This window comes from Lepidochelys kempii, chromosome 9, assembly GCF_965140265.1.
Source record: "Lepidochelys kempii isolate rLepKem1 chromosome 9, rLepKem1.hap2, whole genome shotgun sequence".
Taxonomy (NCBI): Eukaryota; Metazoa; Chordata; order Testudines; family Cheloniidae; genus Lepidochelys; species Lepidochelys kempii.
This window is the reverse complement of record NC_133264.1, coordinates 74,236,429-74,262,100: the sequence shown is the minus strand read 5'-3', so window position 1 is coordinate 74,262,100 and position 25,672 is coordinate 74,236,429. Positions and strand designations below refer to the sequence as shown.

The 25,672-nt window shown below is 41.5% G+C and overlaps 1 protein-coding gene across 1 annotated transcript in view; it reads left to right on the top strand.

Moving 5' to 3' along the window:
• LOC140917643 (connector enhancer of kinase suppressor of ras 2-like) overlaps positions 1 to 25,672 on the top strand; it is a 463,215-nt gene that overhangs the window by 173,788 nt on the left and 263,755 nt on the right. Inside the window, exon 7 of the mRNA XM_073360900.1 lies at positions 18,697 to 18,816. Coding sequence (XP_073217001.1) covers positions 18,697 to 18,816 — 120 coding nt within the window. The remainder of the gene's footprint in view (positions 1 to 18,696; positions 18,817 to 25,672) is intronic.

The following is a 25,672-nucleotide window of genomic DNA, read 5'->3' as shown; positions in this document are numbered from 1 at the left end:
AGATTGTTGGGCTCAACGGGTAGTGATCAATGGCTCCACATCTAGCTGGCAGTCGGTATCAAGTGGAGTGCCCCAAGGGTCGGTCCTGGGGCCTGTTTTGTTCAATATCTTCATTAATGATCTGAAGGATGGCGTGGATTGCACCCTCAGGAAGTTTGCAGATGACACTAAACTGGGAGGAGAGGTAGATACACTGGAGGGTAGGGATACGATACAGAGGGCCCTAGATAAATTAGAGGATTGGGCCAAAAGAAATCTGATGAGGTTCAACAAGGACAAGTGCAGAGTCCTGCACTTAGGATGGAATAATCCCATGCACCGCTACAGACTAGGGACCACATGGCTAGGCAGCAGTTCTGCAGAAAAGGACCGAGGGGTTACAGTGGATGAGAAGCTGGATATGAGTCAACAGTGTGCCCTTGTTGCCAAGAAGGCCAATGGCATTTTGGGATGTATAAGTAGAGGCATTGCCATCAGATCGAGGGACGTGATCGTTCCCCTCTATTTGACATTGGTGTGGCCTCATCTGGAGTACTGTGTCTAGTTTTGGGCCCCACACTACAAGAAGGATGTGGAAAAATTGGAAAACGTCCAGCGGAGGGCAACAAATTATTAGGGGACTGCAACACATGACTTATGAGGAGAGGCTGAGGGAACTGGGATTGTTTAGTCTGCGGAAGAGAAGAATGAGGGGGGATTTGATAGCTGCTTTCAACTACCTGAAAGGGGGTTCCTAAGAGGATGGATCTAGACTGTTCTCAGTGGTAGCAGATGACAGAATGAGGAGTAATGGTCTCAAGTTGCAGTGGGGGAGGTTTAGGTTGGATATTAGGAAAAATGTTTTCACTAGGAGGGTGGTGAAGCACTGGAATGCGTTACCTAGGGAGGTGGTGGAATCTCCTTCCTTAGAAGTTTTTCATGTCAGGCTTGACAAAGCCCTGGCTGGGATGATTCAGTGGGGGATTGGTCCTGCTTTGAGCAGGGGGTTGGACTAGATGACCTCCTGAGGTCCCTTCCAATCTGATACTCTATGATCCCAGAGAATAGCCATGCAGTGGGAGGAGGGGTGTGCTGCACATCCAACCCAAAACCACAGCCCCTCCTTTTAAATGGCAAACCCAACCAGCATTGCTTACTGTGGGAAAGGAGGGTGCTGCAGTTTGAAACAATTCCCACATGTTATGAAGGCAGAAGAAGCCAACCCCGCATAGCCTTTGGCTTACCATGGCTGCCTGGAAACCGAATTCTGTTACCCAGCTGTGTGTGATGTGTCACCATACTGGTGGGCGCTCAATATAAAAGGCAAAATGCGACCTTGTACCTAAAGCACATATGCTGTCTGCTGTGAATTGATTGATTCAGTGTGAAAGTCTCCCTTTTGTTCTCAGAACTGTATCTTCTTAAATTTTACTCTCCCTTTTCATCCCTCCTGCAGGTGCAAATGTTTCTATGCTCCCTGTATCAACTCTGTCCCTAAGGTTATCGCAGATTAGAAGGCGAAAAAAATGCACTCGCAATTACATGTTTTCCGAGCTCATGCAGGCCTCCTCCATGGAGGCATTCGGTGGCAGAGGCCAGGAAAGCATTCAGTGAGTGTGATCAGAACATGCAGGAGGAGCTGCTCAGGCTAATGGGGGAGCAAACAGACATGATCAGGCATCTGGTGGAGCTGCAGGAAAGGCAACAAGAGCACAGACTGCCGTTGCATCCATTGTATAACTGCCTGCTCTCCTCCCCAAGTTCCATATCCTCCTCACCCTGACGCCCAAGAACGCGGTGGGGAGGCTCTGGGCACCCAGCCACTCCATTCCAGAGGATGGTCCAAGCAACAGAAGGCTGTCATTCAAACAGCTTTGATTTGTAGTGTGGCTACAATAAGCAATGTGGCCTTGTCCTTCCCTCCTCCTGCACCCCACCCGGACTACATTGTCAGTGATCTCCCTTTTTTTTTCTTTTAATAAATAAAGAATGCATGGATTCAAAACAATAGGGACTTTATTTTCTTTGCCAGCTGTGGTCAAAGAGGGTAGGAGGATTGGCTTACAGGGAAGTAAATTCAACAAAGGGGGTGGGTTTGCAGCAAGGAGAAACACACACAACTGTCACACCGTAGCCTGGCCAGTCATGAAACTGGTTTTCAAAGCCTCTCTGATGCACAGCATGCCTAGCTGTGCTCTTCTAATCGCCCTGGTGTCTGGCTGCTCAAAACTGGCCACCAGGCAATTTGCCTCCATCTCCCACCCCTTCATAAATGTCTCCCCCTTACTCTCACAGGTATTATGGACCACACAGCAAGCAGCAATAACAATGGGAATATTGGTTGCACTGAGGTCTAACCTAGTCAGCAAACAGTGCCAGCGAGCTTTTAAATGTCCAAAGGCACATTTTACCACCATTCTGCACTTGCTCAGCCTATAGTTGAACTGCTCCTTACTACTGTCCAGGCTGCTTGTGTACGGCTTCATGAGCAAGGGGTAGGCTGGGTCCCCAAGGATAACTATTGACATTTCAGCATCCCCAGTGGTACTTTTCTGGTCTGGGAAGTAAGTCCCTTCTTGCAACTGCTCAAACGGCCCAGAGTTCCTAAAGAGGTGAGCGTCATGCACCTTTCCCGGCCATCCCACGTTGATGTCGGTGAAACATCCCTTGTGATCCACCAGTGCTTGCAGCACCATTGAGGAGTACCCCTTGTGGTTTATGTACTGGTTGGCAAGGTGGTCTGGTGCCAAGATAGGGATATGCGTTCTGTCTGTCGCCCCACCACAGTTAGGGAACCCCATTGCAGCAAAGCCATCCACTATGACCTGCACATTTACCCGAGTCATTACCCTTGCTAGCAGAAGGTCACTGATTGCCTTGGCTACTTGGATCACAGCAGCCCCCACAGTAGATTTGCCCACTCCAAATTGATTCCCGACTGACCGTTAGCAGTCAGGCATTGCAAGCTTCCACAGGGCTATCACCACTTGCTTCTCAACTGTCAGGGCAGGTCTCATCTTGGTATTCCTGCACTTCAGGGCAGGGGAAAGCAACTCACAAAGTTTAAGGAAAGTGGCCTTACGCATGCGAAAGTTTCACAGCCACTGGGAATCATCCCAAACCCGCAACACTATGCGGTCCCACCAGTCTGTGCTTGTTTGCCAGGCCCAGAATCGGTGTTCCACTGTATCAACCTGCCCCACTGCCACCATGATGTCCCAATTGCCACAGTCCATGCTTTCAGGAATGTCTGTGTCCAGCTTCTCTCACAATCGTCCTCGTGCTGGCATCTCCTAGCCAGGTTCTGCACATACTGCAGGATAATGTGCGAGGTGTTTACAATGCTCACAACAGTCGCGGTGAGTTGTGTGGGCTCGATGCTTGCAGTGCTATGGCATCTGCATGGGTAATCCAGGAAAAAAGGCACGAAAAGATTGTTTGCCATTGCTTTCAAGGAGGGAGGAAGGGAGGGGAGACTGACGACATATACTCAAAACCACCCCATCAGGCATTCGGAGCTTAACCCAGAATGCCAATGGGCAGCGGGGACTATGGGATAGCTACCCACATTGCACCACTCCATGAGTCGATGCTAGCCACGGTGTTGAGAACACACTCCACCAACCTACTGCGTTTAGTGAGGACATACAAAATTGACTATCTTATGATCAACTTCTATAAAATCGACCTAATTTCGTAGTGTAGATATACCGTCAGTTTACCAAAAAAGAGAGAAGGGGCCAGATCGTTAACTTATGTAGGAAAGCACAGCTTTGTTTGAAGGCATTCAAGGATTCCTTGCTTTCTAAGTTAAAGCAATTCTGGATTCACAAAATGAATTGTTACTTAAAATTCTATGCTAATATCAAATCAATATTTAATGAAGCCGACCCTTTGAACAGCACTTAACATCGGTGGTTCAGAATTCCTTTGGCATTTTTCACAACCACAACTTAATTAGCATATCCTATGTCTGTTTGATAGAATGAGATTTATATTTTTTTATAATTTCTATGAATAATCATAGAATCATAGGACTATAATCATTCTATATTCAATAATCATACATTCATATTATCCATTGATAATATATTATTCATTGAATAATACATTCAATAATCATAATTATTCTATAATCATGGAATCATAGGACTGGAAGGGACCTTGAGAAATCATCTAGTCTAGTCCCCTGCACTCCTGGCAGGACTAAGTATTATCTAGACCGTTCCTGACAGGTGTTCATCTAACCTGCTCTTAAAAATCTCCAATGATGGAAATTCCACAACCTCCTGAGGCAATTTTTTCCTGTGCTTAACCACCCTGACAGATAGGAAGTTTTTCCTAATGTCCAACCTAAATATCCCTTGCTGCAATTTAAGCCCATTGCTTCTTGTCCTATCCTCAGAGGTTAAGAACAACAATTCTTCTCCCTCCTCCTTGTAACAACCCTTTACCTACTTGAAAACTGTTATCATGTCCCCTCTCAGTCTTCTCTTCTCCAGACGAAACAAACCCAATTTTTTCAATCTTTGCTCATATATTAAAGGTTTTCTGGACCTTTAATTATTTTTGTTTTTCTTCTCTGGACACTCTCCAATTTGTCCATATCCTTCTTGAAATGTGGTGCCCAGAACTTGATACAATACTCCAAATGATGCTTAATCAGCACAGAGTAGAGCAGAAGAATTACTTCTCATGTCTTCAGAGTAACAGCCGTGTTAGTCTGTATTCGCAAAAAGAAAAGGAGTACTTGTGGCACCTTAGAGACTAACCAATTTATTTGAGCATAAGCTTTCGTGAGCTACAGCTCACTTCATCGGATGCATACTATGGAAACTGCAGAAGACATTATATACACAGAGACGATGAAACAATACCTCCTCCCACCCCCCTCTCCAGCTGGTAATAGCTTATCTAAAGTGATCACTCTCCTTACAATGTGTATGATAATCAAGGTGGGCCATTTCCAGCACAAATCCAGGTTTTCTCACCCTCCCCCCCCCACACACACACAAACTCACTCTCCTGCTGGTAATAGCCCATCCAAAGTGACCACTCTCTTTACAGTGTGTATGATAATCAAAGTGGGCCATTTCCAGCATAAATCCAAGTTTAACCAGAACGTCGGGGGAGGAAAAAACAAGGGGAAATAGGCTACCTTGCATAATGACTTAGCCACTCCCAGTCTCTATTTAAGCCTAAATTAATAGTATCCAATTTGCAAATGAATTCCAATTCAGCAGTTTCTCCTTGGAGTCTGGATTTGAAGTTTTTTTGTTTTAAGATAGCAACCTTCATGTCTGTTATTGCGTGACCAGAGAGATTGAAGTGTTCTCCGACTGGTTTATGAATGTTCTAATTCTTGACATCTGATTTGTGTCCATTTCTTCTTTTACGTAGAGACTGTCCAGTTTGACCAATGTACATGGCAGAGGGGCATTGCTGGCACATGATGGCATATATCACATTGGTGGATGTGCAGGTGAACGAGCCTCTGATAGTGTGGCTGATGTTATTAGGCCCTGTGATGTGTCCCCTGAATAGATATGTGGGCACAGTTGGCAACGGGCTTTGTTGCAAGGATAGGTTCCTGGGTTAGTGGTTCTGTTGTGTGGTATGTGGTTGTTGGTGAGTATTTGCTTCAGGTTGGGGGGCTGTCTGTAGGCAAGGACTGGCCTGTCTCCCAAGATTTGTGAGAGTGTTGGGTCATCCTTCAGGATAGGTTGTAGATCCTTAATAATGTGTTGGAGGGGTTTTAGTTGGGGGCTGAAGGTGACGGCTAGTGGCATTCTGTTATTTTCTTTGTTAGGCCTGTCCTGTAGTAGGTGACTTCTGGGAACTCTTCTGGCTCTATCAATCTGTTTCTTCACTTCCACGGGTGGGTATTGTAGTTGTAAGAATGCTTGATAGAGATCTTGTAGGCGTTTGTCTCTGTCTGAGGGGTTGGAGCAAATGCGGTTGTATCGCAGAGCTTGGCTGTAGACGATGGATCGTGTGGTGTGGTCAGGGTGAAAGCTGGAGGCATGTAGGTAGGAATAGCGGTCAGTAGGTTTCCGGTATAGGGTGGTGTTTATGTGACCATTGTTTATTAGCACTGTAGTGTCCAGGAAGTGGATCTCTTGTGTGGACTGGACCAGGCTGAGGTTGATGGTGGGATGGAAATTGTTGAAATCATGGTGGAATTCCTCAAGAGCTTCTTTTCCATGGGTCCAGGTGATGAAGATGTCATCGATATAGCGCAAGTAGAGTAGGGGCGTTAGGGGACGAGAGCTGAGGAAACGTTGTTCTAAATCAGCCATAAAAATGTTGGCATACTGTGGGGCCATGCGGGTACCCATAGCAGTGCTGCTGATCTGAAGGTATACATTGTCCCCAAATGTAAAATAGTTATGGGTAAGGACAAAGTCACAAAGTTCAGCCACCAGGTTAGCCGTGACATTATTGGGGATAGTGTTCTTGATGGCTTGTAGTCCATCTTTGTGTGGAATGTTGGTGTAGTGGGCTTCTACATCCATAGTGGCCAGGATGGTGTTATCAGGACGATCACTGATGGATTGTAGTTTCCTCAGGAAGTAAGTGGTGTCTCGAAGGTAGCTGGGAGTGCTGGTAGCACTTGATTATCATACACATTGTAAGGAGAGCGATCACTTTAGATAAGCTATTACCAGCAGGAGAGTGGGGTGGGAGGAGGTATTGTTTCATGGTCTCTGTGTATATAATGTCTTCTGCAGTTTCCACAGTATGTATCTGATGAAGTTGGATGAGATTACTGGTTCTGTGGATGAAGGGAAAGCAGCGGATGTATTGTTTCTTGACTTTAGCAAAGCTTTTGACACTGTCTCCCACAGTATTCTTGTCAGCAAGTTAAAGAAGTATGGGCTAGATGAATGCACTATAAGGTGGGTAGAAAGTTGGCTAGATTGTTGGGCTCAACGGGTAGTGATGAATGGCTCCATGTCTAGCTGGCAGCCGGTGTCAAGTGGAGTGCCCCAGGGGTCGGTCCTGGGGCCGGTTTTGTTCAATATCTTCATAAATGATCTGGAGGATGGTGTGGATTGCACTCTCAGCAAATTTGCGGATGATACTAAGCTGGGAGGAGTGGTAGATACGCTGGAGGGCAGGGATAGGATACAGCGGGACCTAGACAAATTGGAGGATTGGGCCAAAAGAAATCTGATGAGGTTCAATAAGGATAAGTGCAGGGTCCTGCACTTAGGACGGAAGAACCCAATGCACAGCTACAGACTAGGGACCGAATGGCTAGGCAGCAGTTCTGCGGAAAAGGACCTAGGGGTTACAGTGGACGAGAAGCTGGATATGAGTCAGCAGTGTGCCCTTGTTGCCAAGAAGGCCAATGGCATTTTGGGATGTATAAGTAGGGGCATAGCGAGCAGATCGAGGGACGTGATCGTCCCCCTCTATTCGACATTGGTGAGGCCTCATCTGGAGTACTGTGTCCAGTTTTGGGCCCCACACTACAAGAAGGATGTGGATAAATTGGAGAGAGTCCAGCGAAGGGCAACAAAAGTGATTAGGGGTCTGGAACACATGACTTACGAGGAGAGGCTGAGGGAACTGGGATTGTTTAGTCTGCAGAAGAGAAGAATGAGGGGGGATTTGATAGCTGCTTTCAACTACCTGAGAGGTGGTTCCAGAGAGGATGGTTCTAGACTATTCTCAGTGGTAGAAGAGGACAGGACAAGGAGTAATGGTCTCAAGTTGCAGTGGGGGAGGTTTAGGTTGGATATTAGGAAAAACTTTTTCACTAGGAGGGTGGTGAAACACTGGAATGTGTTACCTAGGGAGGTGGTAGAATCTCCTTCCTTAGAAGTTTTTAAGGTCAGGCTCGACAAAGCCCTGGCTGGGATGATTTAATTGGGGATTGGTCCTGTTTTGAGCAGGGGGTTGGACTAGATGACCTCCTGAGGTCCCTTCCAACCCTGATATTCTATGATTCTGTGATTCTAAGTGAGCTGTAGCTCACGAAAGCTTATGCTCAAATAAATTGGTTAGTCTCTAAGGTGCCACAAGTACTCCTTTTCTTTTTTCTCATGTCTTGCTTACAACACTCCTGCTAAAACATCCCAGAGTGATGTTCACCTTTTTTGCAACATACTTAGCTTCTGGTCCACTATGCCCCCCAAATCCCTTTCCGCAATACTCCTTTCTAGGCAATCATTTCCCATTTTGTATGTGTGCAATTGATTGTTCCTTCCTAAATGGAGTACTTTGCATTTGTCCTTCTTGAATTTCATCCTGTTTACTTCAGGCCATTCTCCAGTTTGTCCAGATCATTTTAAATTTTAATCCTATCCTCCAAAGCACTTGCAACCCCTCTCAGCTTCGTCGTATCATCTGCAAACTTTATAAGTATACTCTGTATGCCGTTATCTAAATCATTGATGAAGATATTGAACAGAACCAGACGCAGAACTGATCCCTGCAGGACCCCACTAGTTATGTCCTTCCAATAGACATAATATTGATGTTTATTTGTAAGCATTTAAAAATATAACAGTTGTGCAAAATTATGGGGTTTGAACTTTTTTATTTTTATCTATTTAAATGTTCACAGTTGTGGGAAATTATGGGGGGCGATCAGGCAATAATTATTTAATGATAGACATTGAGATTCAAGAAGTTAAATTTTTATAACCATTAAAATATGAACGGTCAACATCACATCAAAATATACAAAGTAAATATCCTTAAAGTTCTCAAGCAGCATTTGTCTGTCTTTGCCTACCTGTAAATTTCAATTATCACTGGAAATATTTTTGTTGATTTGTGTGTGTATCATGAAATTGGCATTTGCTGGAAAAAATCCTTTGAAGCCTAGTCATATGGCATTATTTTCTAAACATGAATTTCTAAATAACAGATTTATTTCAATTAATTTTTTGGTCTGGGATTTTGATATCTTAACCCTCTAAAATGTTGTTTTTGTCAAATATGCATATGATCATTTAAAGGAAGACTGGTTTTGAAGTTTGTTAAAAATAGTTTCTGAGACATACTTGCTTCTGTGGTCTGTCTAAACTGTGCTAGTTGCTCTAATTCCACAATTTAAAATTTGAATTTAAAATAACTTTTACCAGTTCTTTATCATAAAATAATAAATCATCATATGTAACAGGTACATCAGATAGTTTGTATGTTTAATTTTGGTAGGACAAAGATGAGATGAAAATATATAACTCATTGTCATTTGCTACTGTTGAAGTACATTTCAAACAATGTTTTAAAGCAGTAGTGAATTGTATTAAGTCATATCTGCAGTCTCCGGTTTTAATCTTATGGATGTGATTTAAATTAGCCTGCAATTAAGTATTTTTCTTTTATATACATTAGTTAGTATCACTGACACTAAAATTACTAAAATTTATAAGGTACATTCCTTCTGTAGATTTAGCTACAAATTCTGTGATAAGCTGTGTAGTTGTACCACTGCCCTCTACTGGATGTCATAGCAACTATACTGCTAATACTTCAGGGAGAATCTCCTCTAACTCTAATAAGGACCTGCCCTTCATCTAGATAGATCTAAGTTCTATTCTTGCTATCTGAGAGAAGTTCTGAGTAGCCATAATGTGCAACACAGTTACAACCATGCAGATCTTTAGTGTCCACAAATTTGTTACTTTTATAAACTGTTTTTTCCATTAATCAGTCTGATTGGCTGCAGAAATTACCAACTTTTTAGCTCTTTGTTCTAGTCACAGTGTACGAAGGAAAACAGTTTGGGAAATCATTCATAGTATTTACATTTTGTTCAACAGAAACACAATGTAAAATCCTTTCATGAGAAATAAACTCAAGATATAGAAATCAGACTGCTTCCGCTCAGTTGTATGTTAATTCTAGATGTGTGCTTTTCCCTACAAACTTTATGAAATATATCTGCATCAAAGAAAAAGAGATTTGTTTAGATATTTTAACTAAGCAACTGCTAATGTATTTAAGTTAATATATGGTAACTAGTTTTAGGGTGAGTGAGAACCCTTTGTATTCCCATTAATTTAATGTAAAAAACAAATGACAGCATGGGTGAAATCATAGCTAGGTTGAAGTCAGTGACAGAAAAAAATGTCATTTACTTCAGTGGCACAGGATTTTACCATGTGCACAGACAAAACTTTGAATGCCAATTTTCTATTTGTTACTGTAGTATGTGGTTTAAATTTTAAAGTCTGTGGTGCAAAATAGAATTTACCAGTGCAAAAAACCCTTGTTCACTTGTTAATTTTTTCTCACTCCCTACCCTTGCATTTCAAAATGTTTTTAAATGAGTTTATTTTTAGTTGTATACAATTTGTTGTCTGTGTCCTGCTTGCTACCCTAACTGTTTGCACTGGCTATTTTGGGACTGTGAAGACTGCTTTGTATTCATTTCACTTCACAAAAAGATTTGCTGGGTGCTTGCACTGATAAGTACAAAAAATGTTCTCTCATGTATGTAGGTTATACTATCACTTTTATCTTAATGATTGTGGATATGGCGTCTGCTTTTAATTTGTATATTCCTTAAGTGATTTGTGCACTTAAATTGCTTCTCAAGGGAAAAAGTCAAAGGCAAGCACTACACAGTATGCTTTCGCCAACAAAATTTAATCAAAACCAAAAATCTTTATTGAAGACTGTGGAGGGGTGTATGTACCCCACCAGCAATTAAAGGTCGAAGGGGTTCCTGAGGGGAGGAAAAATACCTTCCCTACCATGAAAAGAGCGTACAATCTTTCAGTCTTGATTTTGGGATGTTAAAATGCATCTATTTTGTATTTTGTTGTTGTTTAATGCGCTCACTACAATAACTAGTATAAAAGCAACCAAATCAGGTAGAAGAATATAATAATGTTAGATGCAAAGATCTGGGAATCATGATGAACTATTAGACAATTCTTAAGTATAGAGATTCTGTCTTTACTAGAAAGCTAGCTATTAGAAAATTGAGGATTTAAAAATAAAGTTTTGAAGGGGAAATTAAAAGTGGCTAAATAGGGTGAAAAGAAAAGGAGTACTTGTGGCACCTTTGAGACTAACAAATTTGAGCATAAGCTTTCGTGAGTTTATGCTCAAATAAATTTGTTAGTCTCTAACGTGCCACAAGTACTCCTTTTCTTTTTGTGAATACAGACTAACACAGCTGCTACTCTGAAACGTAAAATAGGGTGGTTTTAGAAGTTCTTGTCTAAAAAGTTGGATTATCCACCCAGCTCTACTCTGGGTACAAAGTATGGTATGCTAGAGGATTGAAACATGGTGAGAAGGTTGAGAACAGATATTTGTAGGAATGAATGATAGATAGGGTTGATTTAATCATCTTTACAAACAACCCTTGTAAAAACAAACAAAAACCTTCCCCCTTAAGAGAAATCTGATCCTCACAAAATTGTAAAGAATGTTATGACATATCATTGTAAACTGAACAATAGTAAATGTTAATGGAAGGGTAATATAAATTGAGAACCTTAAGCACATACGCATATATATATGTCTGAAACAGATTCAATAGATGAGAAAATTAAAGAAAAAATGCTTGCATCTCTTTATAGAGTCTTCAACACATGTTCCTGCAGATCTATTACCCTTTTCCCCTGGCTAGCTGATGCCGCTGTTAAGAAAATTCAAAACACTGCCACAAATGTCAAACTGCATGGAGCCAGGTCAACTGAAATAGTTTTCTATCTCCATTCTGTAATTCTGTAAGACAAAAACACTATATGAACTGTTACACACTACTGAGATTACCAATATGCAGTTAGATGTGGAAGCTTGCTAACAAGATTTTGAAATCTTGCCTAGTTTCTCAGAGTTTCATTGTCAGTGTCACAAATCCATAGGAACCCCCATTCTCTTAATACAGTGGTAATGACGACAATATAACCCTTACTGCTGTGCTTGCTTATACTATGTGTTTTAAAATGAGGAAAGTACAGTGACATCAAGGTACTTCTCTATAGGAGACTGATCTACATTAATAGCTCTACAGCCAAGCTCTACGATACAACCGCATTTGCTCCAACCCCTCAGACAGAGACAAACACCTACAAGATCTCTATCTAGTATTCTTACAACTACAGTACCCACCTACTGAAGTGAAGAAACAGATTGACAGAGCCAGAAGAGTACCCAGAAGTTACCTACTACAGGACAGGCCCAACAAAGAAAATAACAGAACGCCACTAGCCGTCACCTTCAGCCCCCAACTAAAACCTCTCCAACGCATCATCAAGGATATACAACCTATTCTGAAGGACGACTCATCACTCTCACAGATCTTGGGAGACAGGCCAGTCCTTGCTTACAGACAGCTCCCCCAACCTGAAGCAAATAAATACTCACCAGCAACCACACCACACAACAGAACCGCTAACCCAGGAACCTATCCTTGCAACAAAGCCCATTGCCAGCTGTGTCCACATATCTACTGAGGGGACACTATCATAGGACCTAATCACATCAGCCACGCTATCAGAGGCTCGTTCACCTGCACATCTACCAATGTGATATATGTCATCATGTGCCAGCAATGCCCCCCTGCCATGTACATTGGCCAAACTGGATAGTCTCTACGTAAAAGAATAAATGGACACAAATCAGATGTCAAGAATTAAAACATTCAAAAACCAGTCGGAGAACACTTCAATCTCTTTGGTCACTCGATTACAGACTTAAAAGTGGCAATTCTTCAACAAAAAAACTTCAAAAACAGACTCCAACGAGAGACTGCTGAATTGGAATAATTTGCAAACTGGATACAATTAATTTAGGCTTGCATAGAGACTGGGAGTGGATGGGTCATTACACAAAGTAAAACAATTTCTCCAAGTTTATCTCCCCTCTCCCCCCCAACTGTTCCTCACATATTCTTGTCAACTGCTGGAAATGGCCCACCTTGATTATCACTACAAAAGGGTTTTTACCACCACCACCTCCTCCCCCCGCCGCTCTCCTGCTGGTAATAGCTTACCTCACCTGATCGCTCTTGTTACAGTGTGTATGGTAACACCCATTGTTTCATGTTCTCTGTGTATATAAAATCTCCCCACTGTATTTTCCACTGTATGTATCTGATGAAGTGAGCTGTAGCTCACAAAAGCTTATGCTCAAATAAATTTGTTAGTCTCTAAGCCACAAGTACTCCTTTTCTTTTTGCTGATACAGAATAACATGGCTGCTACTCTGAAATCTGTTTTGACAAGTGACTGTACAAATGGCATTATCAGGGTCCATTTTTAATGATTTCCATATGCACTCAATTTACAAATAAAATATTTTTCCCTAAGTAATGACCCTGCAAACTCAACTTGGGGCCTGATAGTCAATCTGGGTATTCCCTTTTAGCATATCACTAATAATGAAGGTTCTGCATGCCAAATTATGTCTTTGGTAACACATGTTCATCTCTGACCATCAGTGGGTTTGCACAGGCATATCTTCCTAGAACTTAGTAAACAATTCTATTGATATCATGTGAAAAGGAATAGAAACCAGCTCACTCTGTACTGGTTGTGTTGGTTTTATAGGGTTACAGGACTAAAAAACCAGTAAAAACTAAAATCTGTATATTGTATATGAGTCCAACTAATATATCCAGGGTGAAATCCTGGTCCTATGAAGTCAATCATCAAGATTTCGCCCACAGAGAGGATGTCCATTGTGTAAGAGAAGAACATTGTTACACAGTTACTCTTTAGAGTAAAATCATACAATAATATATGCACAGAAATAATGTACAATAGCAGAGGATTAATGTTGCTGTTCAGAGAAATTTGCTTTCTTTAATTTGACTAATGAGATAGAGGGGGTGATTGAGTCTGAAGTTGATATGGAATTTTGAGAAGTCGGGACAGGGATGAAATGGGAGCTCTCTGGTATTTGTACAAGGCCTGGATCCAGATTTCAGAACTATTATACATATTTTATAAAATAAACAATAGTCAAATTTTGAGTTAAAATTCTGTTTTCTGATGACTGCAGAGCACTTCATCTATGTACTTTACTTCACTAGACTCCTTGCATTGAATTATAGCCCCACAAATACCCTGTTTTAAAGAGATGCCTCCAGCAGATTGACAATCAGTTTGTCGTGACTTGCCAGATCTCATTTGTTATAACCCCCTCAGGAGTTATGGATTTGAACTGAAAGTAAGCAAAGTGCAGTTATTACCCATGATGTTGACCGGAAACCTGGTAAAACTCAGAGGTTTCAGCTGAATTTCTGTGAGATTTTGGTTTCACTTGAAACTGAAACACAAAGCAAACCTTGGGATGGAAACCCCCACTAACCAAAAAAAACCCAACACAAATCAATCCCCTGTGACCTGAAAGTGCATTATCTTGCATAACTCTAGTCATAAAACCATACATGGGACCTCTGAATTAGGGAAGAGGACTGAATCAACTGTATTCAGATTGTGTTTTGTTAAACAAACTTGTTTCCTTAGGTACAGAATTTTAACCTGCGCACATGGCTATTTTTGTATATGTTGCATTCCTTGCATGGCTCAATTTCACAAAAGATACCACATGGTAGAGAGTGTGGGAATGGGGGTCATGGCTCTATTTCATCTTCCCTAAACGCTTCTGTCTTGTTCATATGAAGAAAACAGAAAATTGAGAGGAGACCAGGGAGAAGGGAACTTGGAGTCCAAAAGCTCACTTATAAGTGCTTTAAAAATAAAAATGTACATGTGTGAAAAGGGAGGAGAAGGGATAGCCCCAAAACAGCACTTCAAAGTTGTGTAAGTGCTTTTATTTTTATTTTGGGAAAGCAGCCAAGAGAGTAAGAGAGGTACACCTCTACCCCACTATAGTGCGGTCCTTGGGAGGCAAAAAATCTCACCTTGTTATAGGTGAGACCGCGTTATATCAAACTTGCTTTGGCCCCCCCCTGTTCCTTGTTCCCTGACTGCCCCCTCTAGAGACCCCCATCCCTAATCACCCCCAGGACCCCACCTCCTATCCAACCCCCCTGTTCCCTGACTGCTCCGACCCTATCCACACCTCTCGCCCCATGACAGGCGCTCACCGGCAGCGGTGGAAAATGGAGCAACACTGCCCCAGCCCGCTCCACTCCGCCACCTCCTAGCCACGGTGCTCTGCTTCCCGCCGCTGGTGAGTGCTGGGAGTTTGGGGAAAGGATGCCCCCCACGCTCACTGGAGGTGGGAAGCGGAATGACATGGCCCCAGCCTGTTCTGCTTTCCTTGCCATGGCCCCAGCTGTGTCGCTGGGGGCAGGGGTTGGGGAAAGGTCCTGCACTCACTTGCGTCTGGAAGCAGAGCGCTGAGGCTGGGAGCTGGCGGAGTGGAGCAGGCTGGGGCCGGGCTGCTCTGCTTCCGCCACTGCTGGTGAGTGCCAGGGAGGATCCCTTCCCCCAAGTCCCCTCCCCCGAGCGACACGGCTGGGGACAGGGCGAGGGAAGCGGAGCGGGCTGCTTCCAGCTCCCCACTAATCCCCGGGCCGCTCTGGGACTGCGGGTCCCTCAAAAGTGCCCCCCCACAGCTCCTGCCTCCCAGACCCTCGGGTGGGGAGGGGGAGTCCCTGACTGCCCCCGAGACTCTCTGCCTGTTATCCAACCCCTAGGCCCTGGCCCAGCAAGGCACCCTTAACACACTGCTCAGAGCAGCGTGTCAGAGCTTTACCGCGCTGTATGCGAACCTGCGTTATATTGGGGTAGAAGTGTATATTTATGTAATTTTTGGAGTAGCAGCCGTGTTAGTCTGTATTCACAAAAAGAAAAGGAGTACTTGTGGCACCTTAGAGACTAACCAATTTATTTGAGCATAAGCTTTCGTGAGCTACAGTAATGTTACTTCAAACGAGAGAGAGAGAGAAACTTTTAAAATGCTAAGGCTTGATCAATTCTCAGTGGCTGATTGAAAGTGCATAATGGAAAGGAAAAATTACAAAAGAGAAACCTTGAAACAGCATCTTGGAGGCATGCGTCTGCAAAGCAACCCTGAGGGCCAAGTTTTCCCACATTTAGGTAAGTGCTCAGTAAAATGCTATTACCTGGACAGCAGCTATAGTATCAATTCTTAATACCAGATCAAGACACCTACTGATACCATACTGAACAATACCAAAACACCTCTTCCTCTGTGCGCAATAACTGCAGATACCTGCAGGTACCAATCTGAAAGTGGCTATTTTTTAAAAATAAAAACACCCTATGTGACACATGCTGAGTTGTATGTCCGGGGTTTAAAGTGATTTTGAGGAAGTGCTTTTCTTGTCAAGCCCCAGTGATAGGATTTCAATAAATTGTTTATAAGAAAACTAAGTCTTGGGCAGCTTAAGTGCATATAGTTTCTCCCTGCAGCAGTTACTGAACTACCTGGAATATCAATTTTTTTTGGACAATTTTGTGGTGATGTTCAATCTAGCTTTCTATGGTGGCATTAGCCCATCCGGAGAATGTGTCTGTTATTTTAATATAGCGTCATGACAAAAGCACAGGGATCCTAGATCCTATTGCTGGTGGTGTCTGACATGGATTTGAAAAATGACCATGTTCAAGTCACTTTAAATCTGTTTCTCACTCGACAGTGTCATCTCTAAAATGGGGTTAATACTTCTCACTCTCACAATGACTTGTTTGTAAAATGCTTTGAGATTTTTGACTAGAATGTGATATAAGAACAAAGTATCATCATTAATTATAATTTCTTGATGGTAGTTTGGAAAGGTGATCTGTTAGAAATGACAAAATTTGGAGCAAACTTAAGAAACCTTTTCCCCCTCTCTGTTTGCCTTTAATCTCGCCTTGTTTTTATCCAAAAGATGCAGCAACAGATGCGGGTACAGTTTGTATTATTGATAGTGCCAGACAGAGCATTATTTACTCTCTCATTATTGTCTCCTGGGTGTTCTCACACGACAAGTCCCATCCTTTGCAGTCCCAGCCTTTGCATCATTTATTATGGGCATCTGGTCTCTCTATTGTCTGTTGAGCTACTTTAGAGTGGCCAGGTATTTCTTATTATTTTATTTATTGCTCTTTAATATTTTTTCCTGATGTTAAAATTCTCCATTGATTGTAATTTCTGAACTTTGGTGGGGACTTGGTGAGCTATCATCATAATCTTGCTCATTGAGCACTTTTTCCTAACATGTATTCAGTTCTAATGTTTACTTACTAGATTTCTCACCCCACCCCCCCATTAAACATTGGTCAAGAGGAAACCTTAGATGTGTCTCCAAACAATGCAAAGGATTCAATGTGAATTGCTTCCGATATCTAGTCTGTATGTGTGGCATAAAAATAATTTTAAAGGGTAGTGGTGGGCTCGATTCTAAATGATAATTGTATAGGGGTACTACAGCATCAAAAAGTCAGGTTGGAACACAGCCACATGGCTAATACATCCATACTACAGATCCCAAGAAAGGGATATGCTTTGATTAAATTTTTATTCTACATGCCAGCCACATATGCATATGTAAAGTATCTGAATACATTTAATGTGTAGGGTATAGGTGTAGTGGACAATGCATATATTCCTCTTCAAGGCCCTGATCCAAAGCCGACTGAAGTCAATGGAAAAATGTGTTTTCTTCAGTGGCCATTTGATAGAGGCTCAAATGCATAGTCAATAGGGAGCTGCATACATACATGTGATTTTGCACATGTTTCAACTGATACAGAGATCCAAATGCAACATCCAGTACTCCAGAGCTTTACCCTGGTTTCTAAATGAGTAAAGATGAAGTAATTCTGAACACTGTTTATGTATTTAGACAAAGGAGTTATTCACTGCTGCTTCTGCTTATATATGTAGTGTCAAATGGGATATTAGAATTCATCATGCATTTGAAAATATATGAAGTATAACTTCCCTTAAGGGATTTCACCACCATTTAATGTAATTAAAGTAAATGACAGTGTAGTCCCTGAAGAAAAATGAGAGCACACAACAGAATTCCCACCAGAAGAGCATTCTGAAATGCATCTAAATGGATGGTTGCAAATTAAGTACAAATATTTTTAGGCATACTATGTCTGAAAGTAAAATTTAAAAAACATGAAAAAAATATGGGGACAAATCCCTTATTTTGGGCCCTTGTTTCAGGTGTCTGGGTTCTGTTTCCTTCTGTTGTTTTGTTTGACCCGGGACAAATAACTTTCATCCCTTTATCTCACTTCCCCATTCTGTGGAATGACCTCACTATGTTTTTGTATTGTGGAATTGACACCTTAAATAAACACTTGACTTTATAAATTACCCTTCTCATTTGTTGGTCAAAAAAGTAATTAATTTAATGTGTAAAGTAATTACTATTTACATATTTTGCTTTAATTGAATCTGTGTTTAATAATGCCATGTACAGCAACAAGTAAAATCAAGTTTATCAGGCATGTTTGTTAGGGGTGGCTGCTTGAATGAATAAGGTGATTCAAGCACACATGCTTAGGTTATTACTTCACAAGAAGATTCCTTTGGGCTTCTGTGCTGTAAATTCACGATCACTTGTTATGGCATTGATAGGAATTTTATTTTCCTTGGCCCTCTTGTAGTTGGCCTTGTGATTAATATAGAACTTCAGCTCTGTGTTCTTATGACAGTACGAATGAAAAGCTACTGCTGCTCAAATATATATACCATGTAAAGTAAACATGATGTAAACAATATTGCCCTTGAACTGTGCTTTAATACCAACAGTTTGTCACTTCAACACAAGGGTTTATGATTATTTTTGTTTGCTTTTTCTAGTGTAAAACTTTGTCTGGAATCTGTGACCACATCATCTCTCTTTCATCTGACTCTCTGGTGTCTCAGTCAGCACACCTTGAAGTAGTTCACCTTACTAGCATTATGCCCAGTGAGGGCTTGGTAAGTAAGAATATAGCTAATTCCATTTGAATATTAAACTCAAGCATCTGTCCTTTAGAGTGTTGTGTTTTGTTTTGTTTTTACTTGCCAAGAAACCAAAGTGCATTTGTTTTATGCAGTTTCCAGCTCTTTATACTAGTGCAAGCTTCAGCTGATTTCTAGAAGTGGTTTAACTACAGTCTTTATCTGTGTTAAAATAAAATAAAACATCTGCAGTACTTAAAGCAACAGACGTAACCAGAAAATGTACTGGCAGCAAAAGTAGAGCATTGTAATCTGTCGTGAGCTGTAATGTAGCTGTTTTGGACAACAGCAAAATTATTGATTTTATTTTTATGTATAAAAAATATTGGGCTCCAATATAGAAGTTAATCAGCTGCATAAAATAAATGTAAGAGATGGTGCTAGAAGTTTAAAGGAAAGTGATCATATTATTTTTCTTAATATTTAGTTAAAAGGCTTTTATTGATTTTACTTCAAATTTCAGCAAGATTACTTTATTAAGGAAGACCAAAACCAACCAACCAACCAAAAAAACCCTGAAGATTTGTAGATGATATTTACAGAACAGACATTGGGACAGATTCACCCATATGTGCAGCTGCATTGCACCATTCCACAGTTACAAATCAGCTGTAAATCCAGTTTATCTGGTCAGTTAAGCCAGGTCTGTAGCTATCTTACATCAACAGAAAAGCACAAAAGCAGTCAGAGTATACTAGTGAATCTGGCCCCATGTCTCTTTATAGAGATTGTATTATATTTCTCAGTTATAATCCACATTTCTTCCATTTCTGCTAATAATAAAATCTTAGTCTCTCAACATCTTTGCATTTTGAAACTTGATGCTGAGTAGTAATGATAATCTGCAGATTACATAATGTGATTATTGTGAAGGATGTGGGGCTGGTATATATTCATTTATGAATAATATATGGGTATATTAGGTTATGAGAATGTTTGCTATATGGAGTTAATTCACTGTTTGCATGGACTGGTTTAGTTAATAGTAGGGATCTTGGGAATCAAGCAGGAGGGTAAAACAATGAATCCAGATAAAACACCTCCTGGTTAACAGATTAGGAGGTTAAGAAACAATACCTGAGCTATTAGCTGTGAAGATGCTACTTCCAGGCTCCAGCCAAAGTTATACAGCTGTTTTACGAAGGCTGAGACCACACAGTTCAAAAGGATGTTAAACAGTTAAAAACTCTGTCAAATCCAGTCCTGCTGTGTAGACGCTGAGGCTATAGTCCGAGACCTAGTCTAAGAATGGGAAAATCACAGGCTTCCAAACCCACCCCCCACCCCCGCACACACACATGCACAGGACAGGTAAAGGCTAAAGGTCTAACACCTGAGGGGCATGACTCAGAGAGACTTAAGTGCAGCTAGCCCAGTGACCATGACAATTATAATGCCTGAAAAAATTAATTGAAAAACTATATATAGAAGATACCTTATATTGCAATAATGAATTATTGGGAAGGAGACCATACTGGATATAGAAACATTGGCAGCAAGATGAGACCAATTAGCAGACCTCTGGTTGATTTAAGGGTCAGACAGGCTTATCTGACCGCATCTCTTGTGCGAGAAGGCTGCTTATATATCACATGGGTCCAGTTCATGTCCTATCTACAGGAGTGAGCAGGAGAGACCCATACAGTCTCAAGGTAGGTAATTCTGCTAATTAGTTGAGTCTACTCCAGTATCTGGCTACTAGTTTGCAGGCTAAGCCACCATTACTTTTTTTGTTAAATGCTTATTTCATGTAGATCTCTTAATGCTACTAAACAGCCATTCAGTTACTCTGTGGCTCCACTGTGCATTACTAGCTTTCTGCTGGGCCAAGATCTACTCTGTGCATTTCAGGCCACCCCTTTCCTTAGGGGGAATTCTTTAACAGCCAAGTTTTTCAAATAAGATTCTTTAAAGTAATAATTTTAACTGGAAGTGTTTTTTGGATACATTGATGATCAGATTGACAGATATGTGCATATTTAATATTTCTCATTCCAAATAAAAATAAAGAACTACACCATTTGGAAGAACTCAGTGTTTCAAATTTTAAAATAAAAAGCATCTCCCCTCATATGGTAATAGTACACAATAGGGAATTTCGACTGGATAGTTAGAGTTTTAAAGTATCACAAAAATACTTTTTGGTTCATTTTCATTGCAGAAATGTATTTAATAAGAAATTCACATCAGTGAATTGCTGCTGGTGTCACAAGTTGGTTATTTTCCAGTTGAAGTTAAATAAAAAGCTATTTTAAATAAGTATGATTCTTGTTACCGATGATTTTTGTAGAGGTCAGCATGGACTAACAAATTGGCTTTTTCACTTCTTGAAACCTGAATTCAAATCCTGATTTGGCAGTTTCATTATAATTCCTGTCATTTACCTAAATTATGCAGCCACCTCACAATATTGTAGAATGGTAGTTTCTAGTGAGGAACTGTGCAAGTCTGAATTAACAAATAGCATATTTAAACCAAAATAATGCCAAAGATTTTTTTTTTACAAATGTTATAAACAAAAAACACTTCACCCATCACTGAAATGCAGCCTTCTATATGGTGAAATCATTATTGGGCATAACAATACAATACATACTTTAGGGGAGAAGTTAAAGAATTCTGTAATCAAAACAGATAGTGAGAATATAGGTAGGTAAATTGGATGGTTGAGCTCATTTTGCCTAATTCTGAAGGCACTGGAATATTATAGGTTTGGAAACTTCAACATTCCTGGGTCCATATTCTTAGAAAAGATCAGAAAAAAGGAACAGTGAAAGAGCAGAAAGGAAAAGTCCTTTACGAAAATATAGGATGAAAAATAGAGTAGAGAACAGATTACAAATTGTTGTTAGAATCTTTAAGTACATGATCACATCGTATTTTCCACAGGACCCCTGTCTCAGTCAATGCACGTATGAATGTGGGTTCCCAGGCACTACTTACTACATACTAACCAAGTTCTGTACTGCAGTGAGTTACTGATTTCTTGATGGGCATTTTTATGGCACTCTTCACTGTAGTATCTGTATGCTTCACAGACAGTAATAAGTTTATCGTCACAACACCCTTGTGTGGTAAGGTGGTATTATTATCCCAGTTTTATAGGAAGGGAACTCAGGCACAGAGAGATTAAGGTTAAAATTGTCAAAAGTGTCCATTAATTTTGGATGCCCAGCTTGAGATGCTGAGGGCTTGATTTTGCAGAGTATTTTAAGTTTTTATAGACCTATTTAAAGCACAGCTTCTATTGATTTCAGTTGCAGCTGTGAGTGCTCAGCACTTCCGCAGATCTGACTCCAGGCATCTGAGCACCCAGAAAATTAGTGGTAATCTATGAAAAATATGTTTTGTGACTTGCTCAGCCTCTCTTAGGACCTCTGTCTCTGAGGCAGAGATGGAATTCTTTTTTCCAAGGTGACTCTGACACTTTGGGGATTCACCCAGACCACTAAGAGTTTGTTCATTACCTGTCCTGTAACACAGGGTGTTTCTGTGCTGTGCAGCTTTGGCTCAGATTCCTGACACCAGCAGCCTGCTTACAGCACAATGACCTCACCCTGGCTTCCACCAACCTTGTTTTTCCTTGCAGGGTGACACCAACAGTTCTTCCAGCCTTGAGTCTCTCCAAAATCATCTCCCCTGCAGTGCTCAGCTCCTCTCACTATAGTTCCTTATCAATTTCCCTGCTCCTTTAAAGAGACAGTACACAGCACCAGTCCAGGCTGAGGATTTTATCCTTCAGTTTGAAACACTGCACTTCTTCTTCGTATGGCTGATATAGATGTGGAGCAACAACTATAATTTTCTATTTAGATGATTAAGCCAGACAATTGCATGAGGAGTAGCGGAGTGTAACGCTGTGATGCCTCTTTCATATTTGAGAACCAGCCATTGAGTCATTACATGTTCCATTGTCTGTTCTGGGTGACCACAGTCCCACACTGGAGAGTTTTTAATTTTCCATTTGTGCATCAAGTAGCACTGCCCTGAGATGGCTGTATAATAAAACAAGGGTAAATTAATAAGGAACAGATATTTAAGTGATACCAAGTAGAAGGAATTGAGATAGAGATGGTTACAAACAAACCAAAGTAAAATTATTATTCTAAAACTAAAACCTAGCTTAACAAACCAGAGTTTTTTGTTCAACATAGATTTCTCATGACAATTGTTCTTCCAGCATGGCTGGTCAGTTCTTAGCCAAGGTCCAATACAGACCTTAAAGCGCTTGGTTTCTTTGTCTCTTCAGGTGAAGGATGCCAAAATGGCTTTTTCTCTTTGCTCAGATCCTCAAAGTTTTTTGTCTCTGTTCTCAAAGACAAGAAGCCCTCCTGAAGCCTCAGCTTGCTATGTCCACCAGAGAACTGATGCCAGGTTAATTTTTGCAGTCTCCTCCCCCAGTAGTTAGGTGGCTGCCTTCCCCATTCGCTAATGTGATGGCTTTAACTTTTATGTAAATGTACTTCTATTGCATCTTCTCAATTTACATAGGAGACCCTTTCAAGCAGGCAGGGCCACATTCCTTTGTCTAGGGCAGAGTGACTTAAGACATTTTAAGAACATATTTCCAGCACATATTTATAACTTTTCATATATATCATCCATACATACACCACACAATAATATTAACAGCCCAGTGTGTTACCCAGTTCATATGTGATTCCCTACATGACACCTTGTAGATACAGATTATGACAACAGTGAGTTAGAGTACACTCAGCTGCTCAGGCCTGCTGAGGCTCAGTGCTAGACACCAGAGAGCCCTCTGCATTGGGGGTGCTCTCAGGGACACAGTGATGTTCAACTGTATTAACCATGAGACTATCATTTCTCTTCCTGCAGTCCTCTGCCCCTTTCCCTAAAGGGCTTTCAACTTCTGCACCAAATGAGACAGGGGTCCTACAGACAACAGCCTCCTTCACAACACAGCCCTGATTTATCCCCAGAGCAGGTCCATGCTGTGCACTGAATGAGGCAGGGGTTGTGGGAAAAATAGCATGTGTTCATGTAATTAAAAGATGGTGTCATAATGCACATTCACAAGGAAGCTGAACAAGACTCACAGACTTTAAGGTCAGAAGGGACCATCATGATTATCTAGTGTGACCTCCTGCACATTGCAGGCCCCAGAACCTCACCCACCCACTTCTATAATAGACCCCTAATTTTTGGCTGAGTTACTGAAGTCCTCAAATTATGGTTTAAAGCAAGGGTGGCCAACCTGTGGCTCAGGAGCCACATGCGGCTCTTCAGAAGTTAATATGCGGCTACTTGTATAGCACCGACTCCGGGGCTGGAGCTACAAGTGCCAACTTTCCAATAGGTGTTCACTGCTCAACCCCTCGCTTGCCACGGTCTCTGCCCCCACTCCACCCCTTTCCTTCCCCTCCCCATAGCCTGCCCTGCCCTCGCTCCTTCCCCTCCCTCCCAGAGTGTCCTGCACACCACGAAACAGCTGATCAGGAGGAGCAGGGAGGGGGAAGCACTGATCGGTGGGGCTGCTGATGTATTACTGTGGCTCTTTGGCAATGCACACTGGTAAATTCTGGCTCCTTCTCAGGCTCAGGTTGGCCACCCCTGGTTTAAAGACTTCAAGGGTCAATAGGCACTTTAATTCTGGTATTTCCTAACTTTTGAGTACTTGACTTTACAACCTTAATGTTCTTTTAACATAGTTCTTTTAAAAGAAATTTCCTACACTTCTTAAAAAAAGCAAACTGAAAAGGAAGTGTTCTCATTTGGAGCCATATTGCCTCCTTCTGGGTCACCAATGGAGTTGGAGCTTTTAGATCCACAGCATAGACATTTACCACTTGAAATAATGGAGTAACTGTAGTAAGCTCTGTGGGGTTTTTTCTTCTAAATGATATTTAGCAAGAGAGACTTTTTAATGGATGTGCTTTTTTGTTAATATAAACCTGTTTTTGTAGTATTTTAATACTCTGACGTGTGTAAGGGGAAGAGTATTTTAAAAATATACATATCATAAAATCCAGTTTTGCTAGCTTTTTCTTAGGAAAGGTATTCCTCATATATAATGCAACTGGAGAATGGCTTGGTAGTAATTAACTAGCTAGCACTGTGAAGAAGCTGTCTCTAGTTTCTGGATCAATTTTTTAAAGATGGCATTTGCAATTCCCATTTTAGGAATTATGCATCTAACTGGAGTTCTCCTCCTGCAAACACATTTTTCTTCCCAATTTTCTTGACCACTAAATTGTCAGCAACCTGAAGCCATATTTTACATTGTCAATAAAATTACACCGTTGTCTGCTGATTTGGGGCAAAGAGCCAGTCATCTTCTGCCTCTCCCCATGATGGTTCCTTCACTGCCAGCTTCACTTTCTCAGAGGTTAGGGGTCTATTACAGGAGTGGGAGGGTGAGGTTTTGTGGCCTGCAATGTGCAGGAGGTCAGACTAGGTGATCATGATGGTTCCGTCTGGCCTTAAAATCCATGAGACTATGAGGGTGGGACCAGGCACTAAAACTGGGACCAGGGAGAGCCTCTCCTATGCTGAGTGACCACTCCTCTGGCTCGCACCCTGGCAGCATGGAGGAGGAGACTGTCTGTCTGATTTGAACAAGGGGAAAAAGCTAGACTGGGAAATGAGTAGATTGGAAAAAGTTGTCTAGTGAGCTTGGGAATGGCTCGGCAATGAAAATGGGATGGTGATCCAGTCAGGGGGAGTGGAGACTGGGAACTGGTGGGGATGGGGAGGATGTGACTTGTTGATTGGTGGGGGCTGGAACTTGAAGCCTGTGAGGGAAATGACAGAGGGGGTTGGAAACACTGAAATTGGATGAGAGTTGGCACTGGGTAGGCAAGGGGAA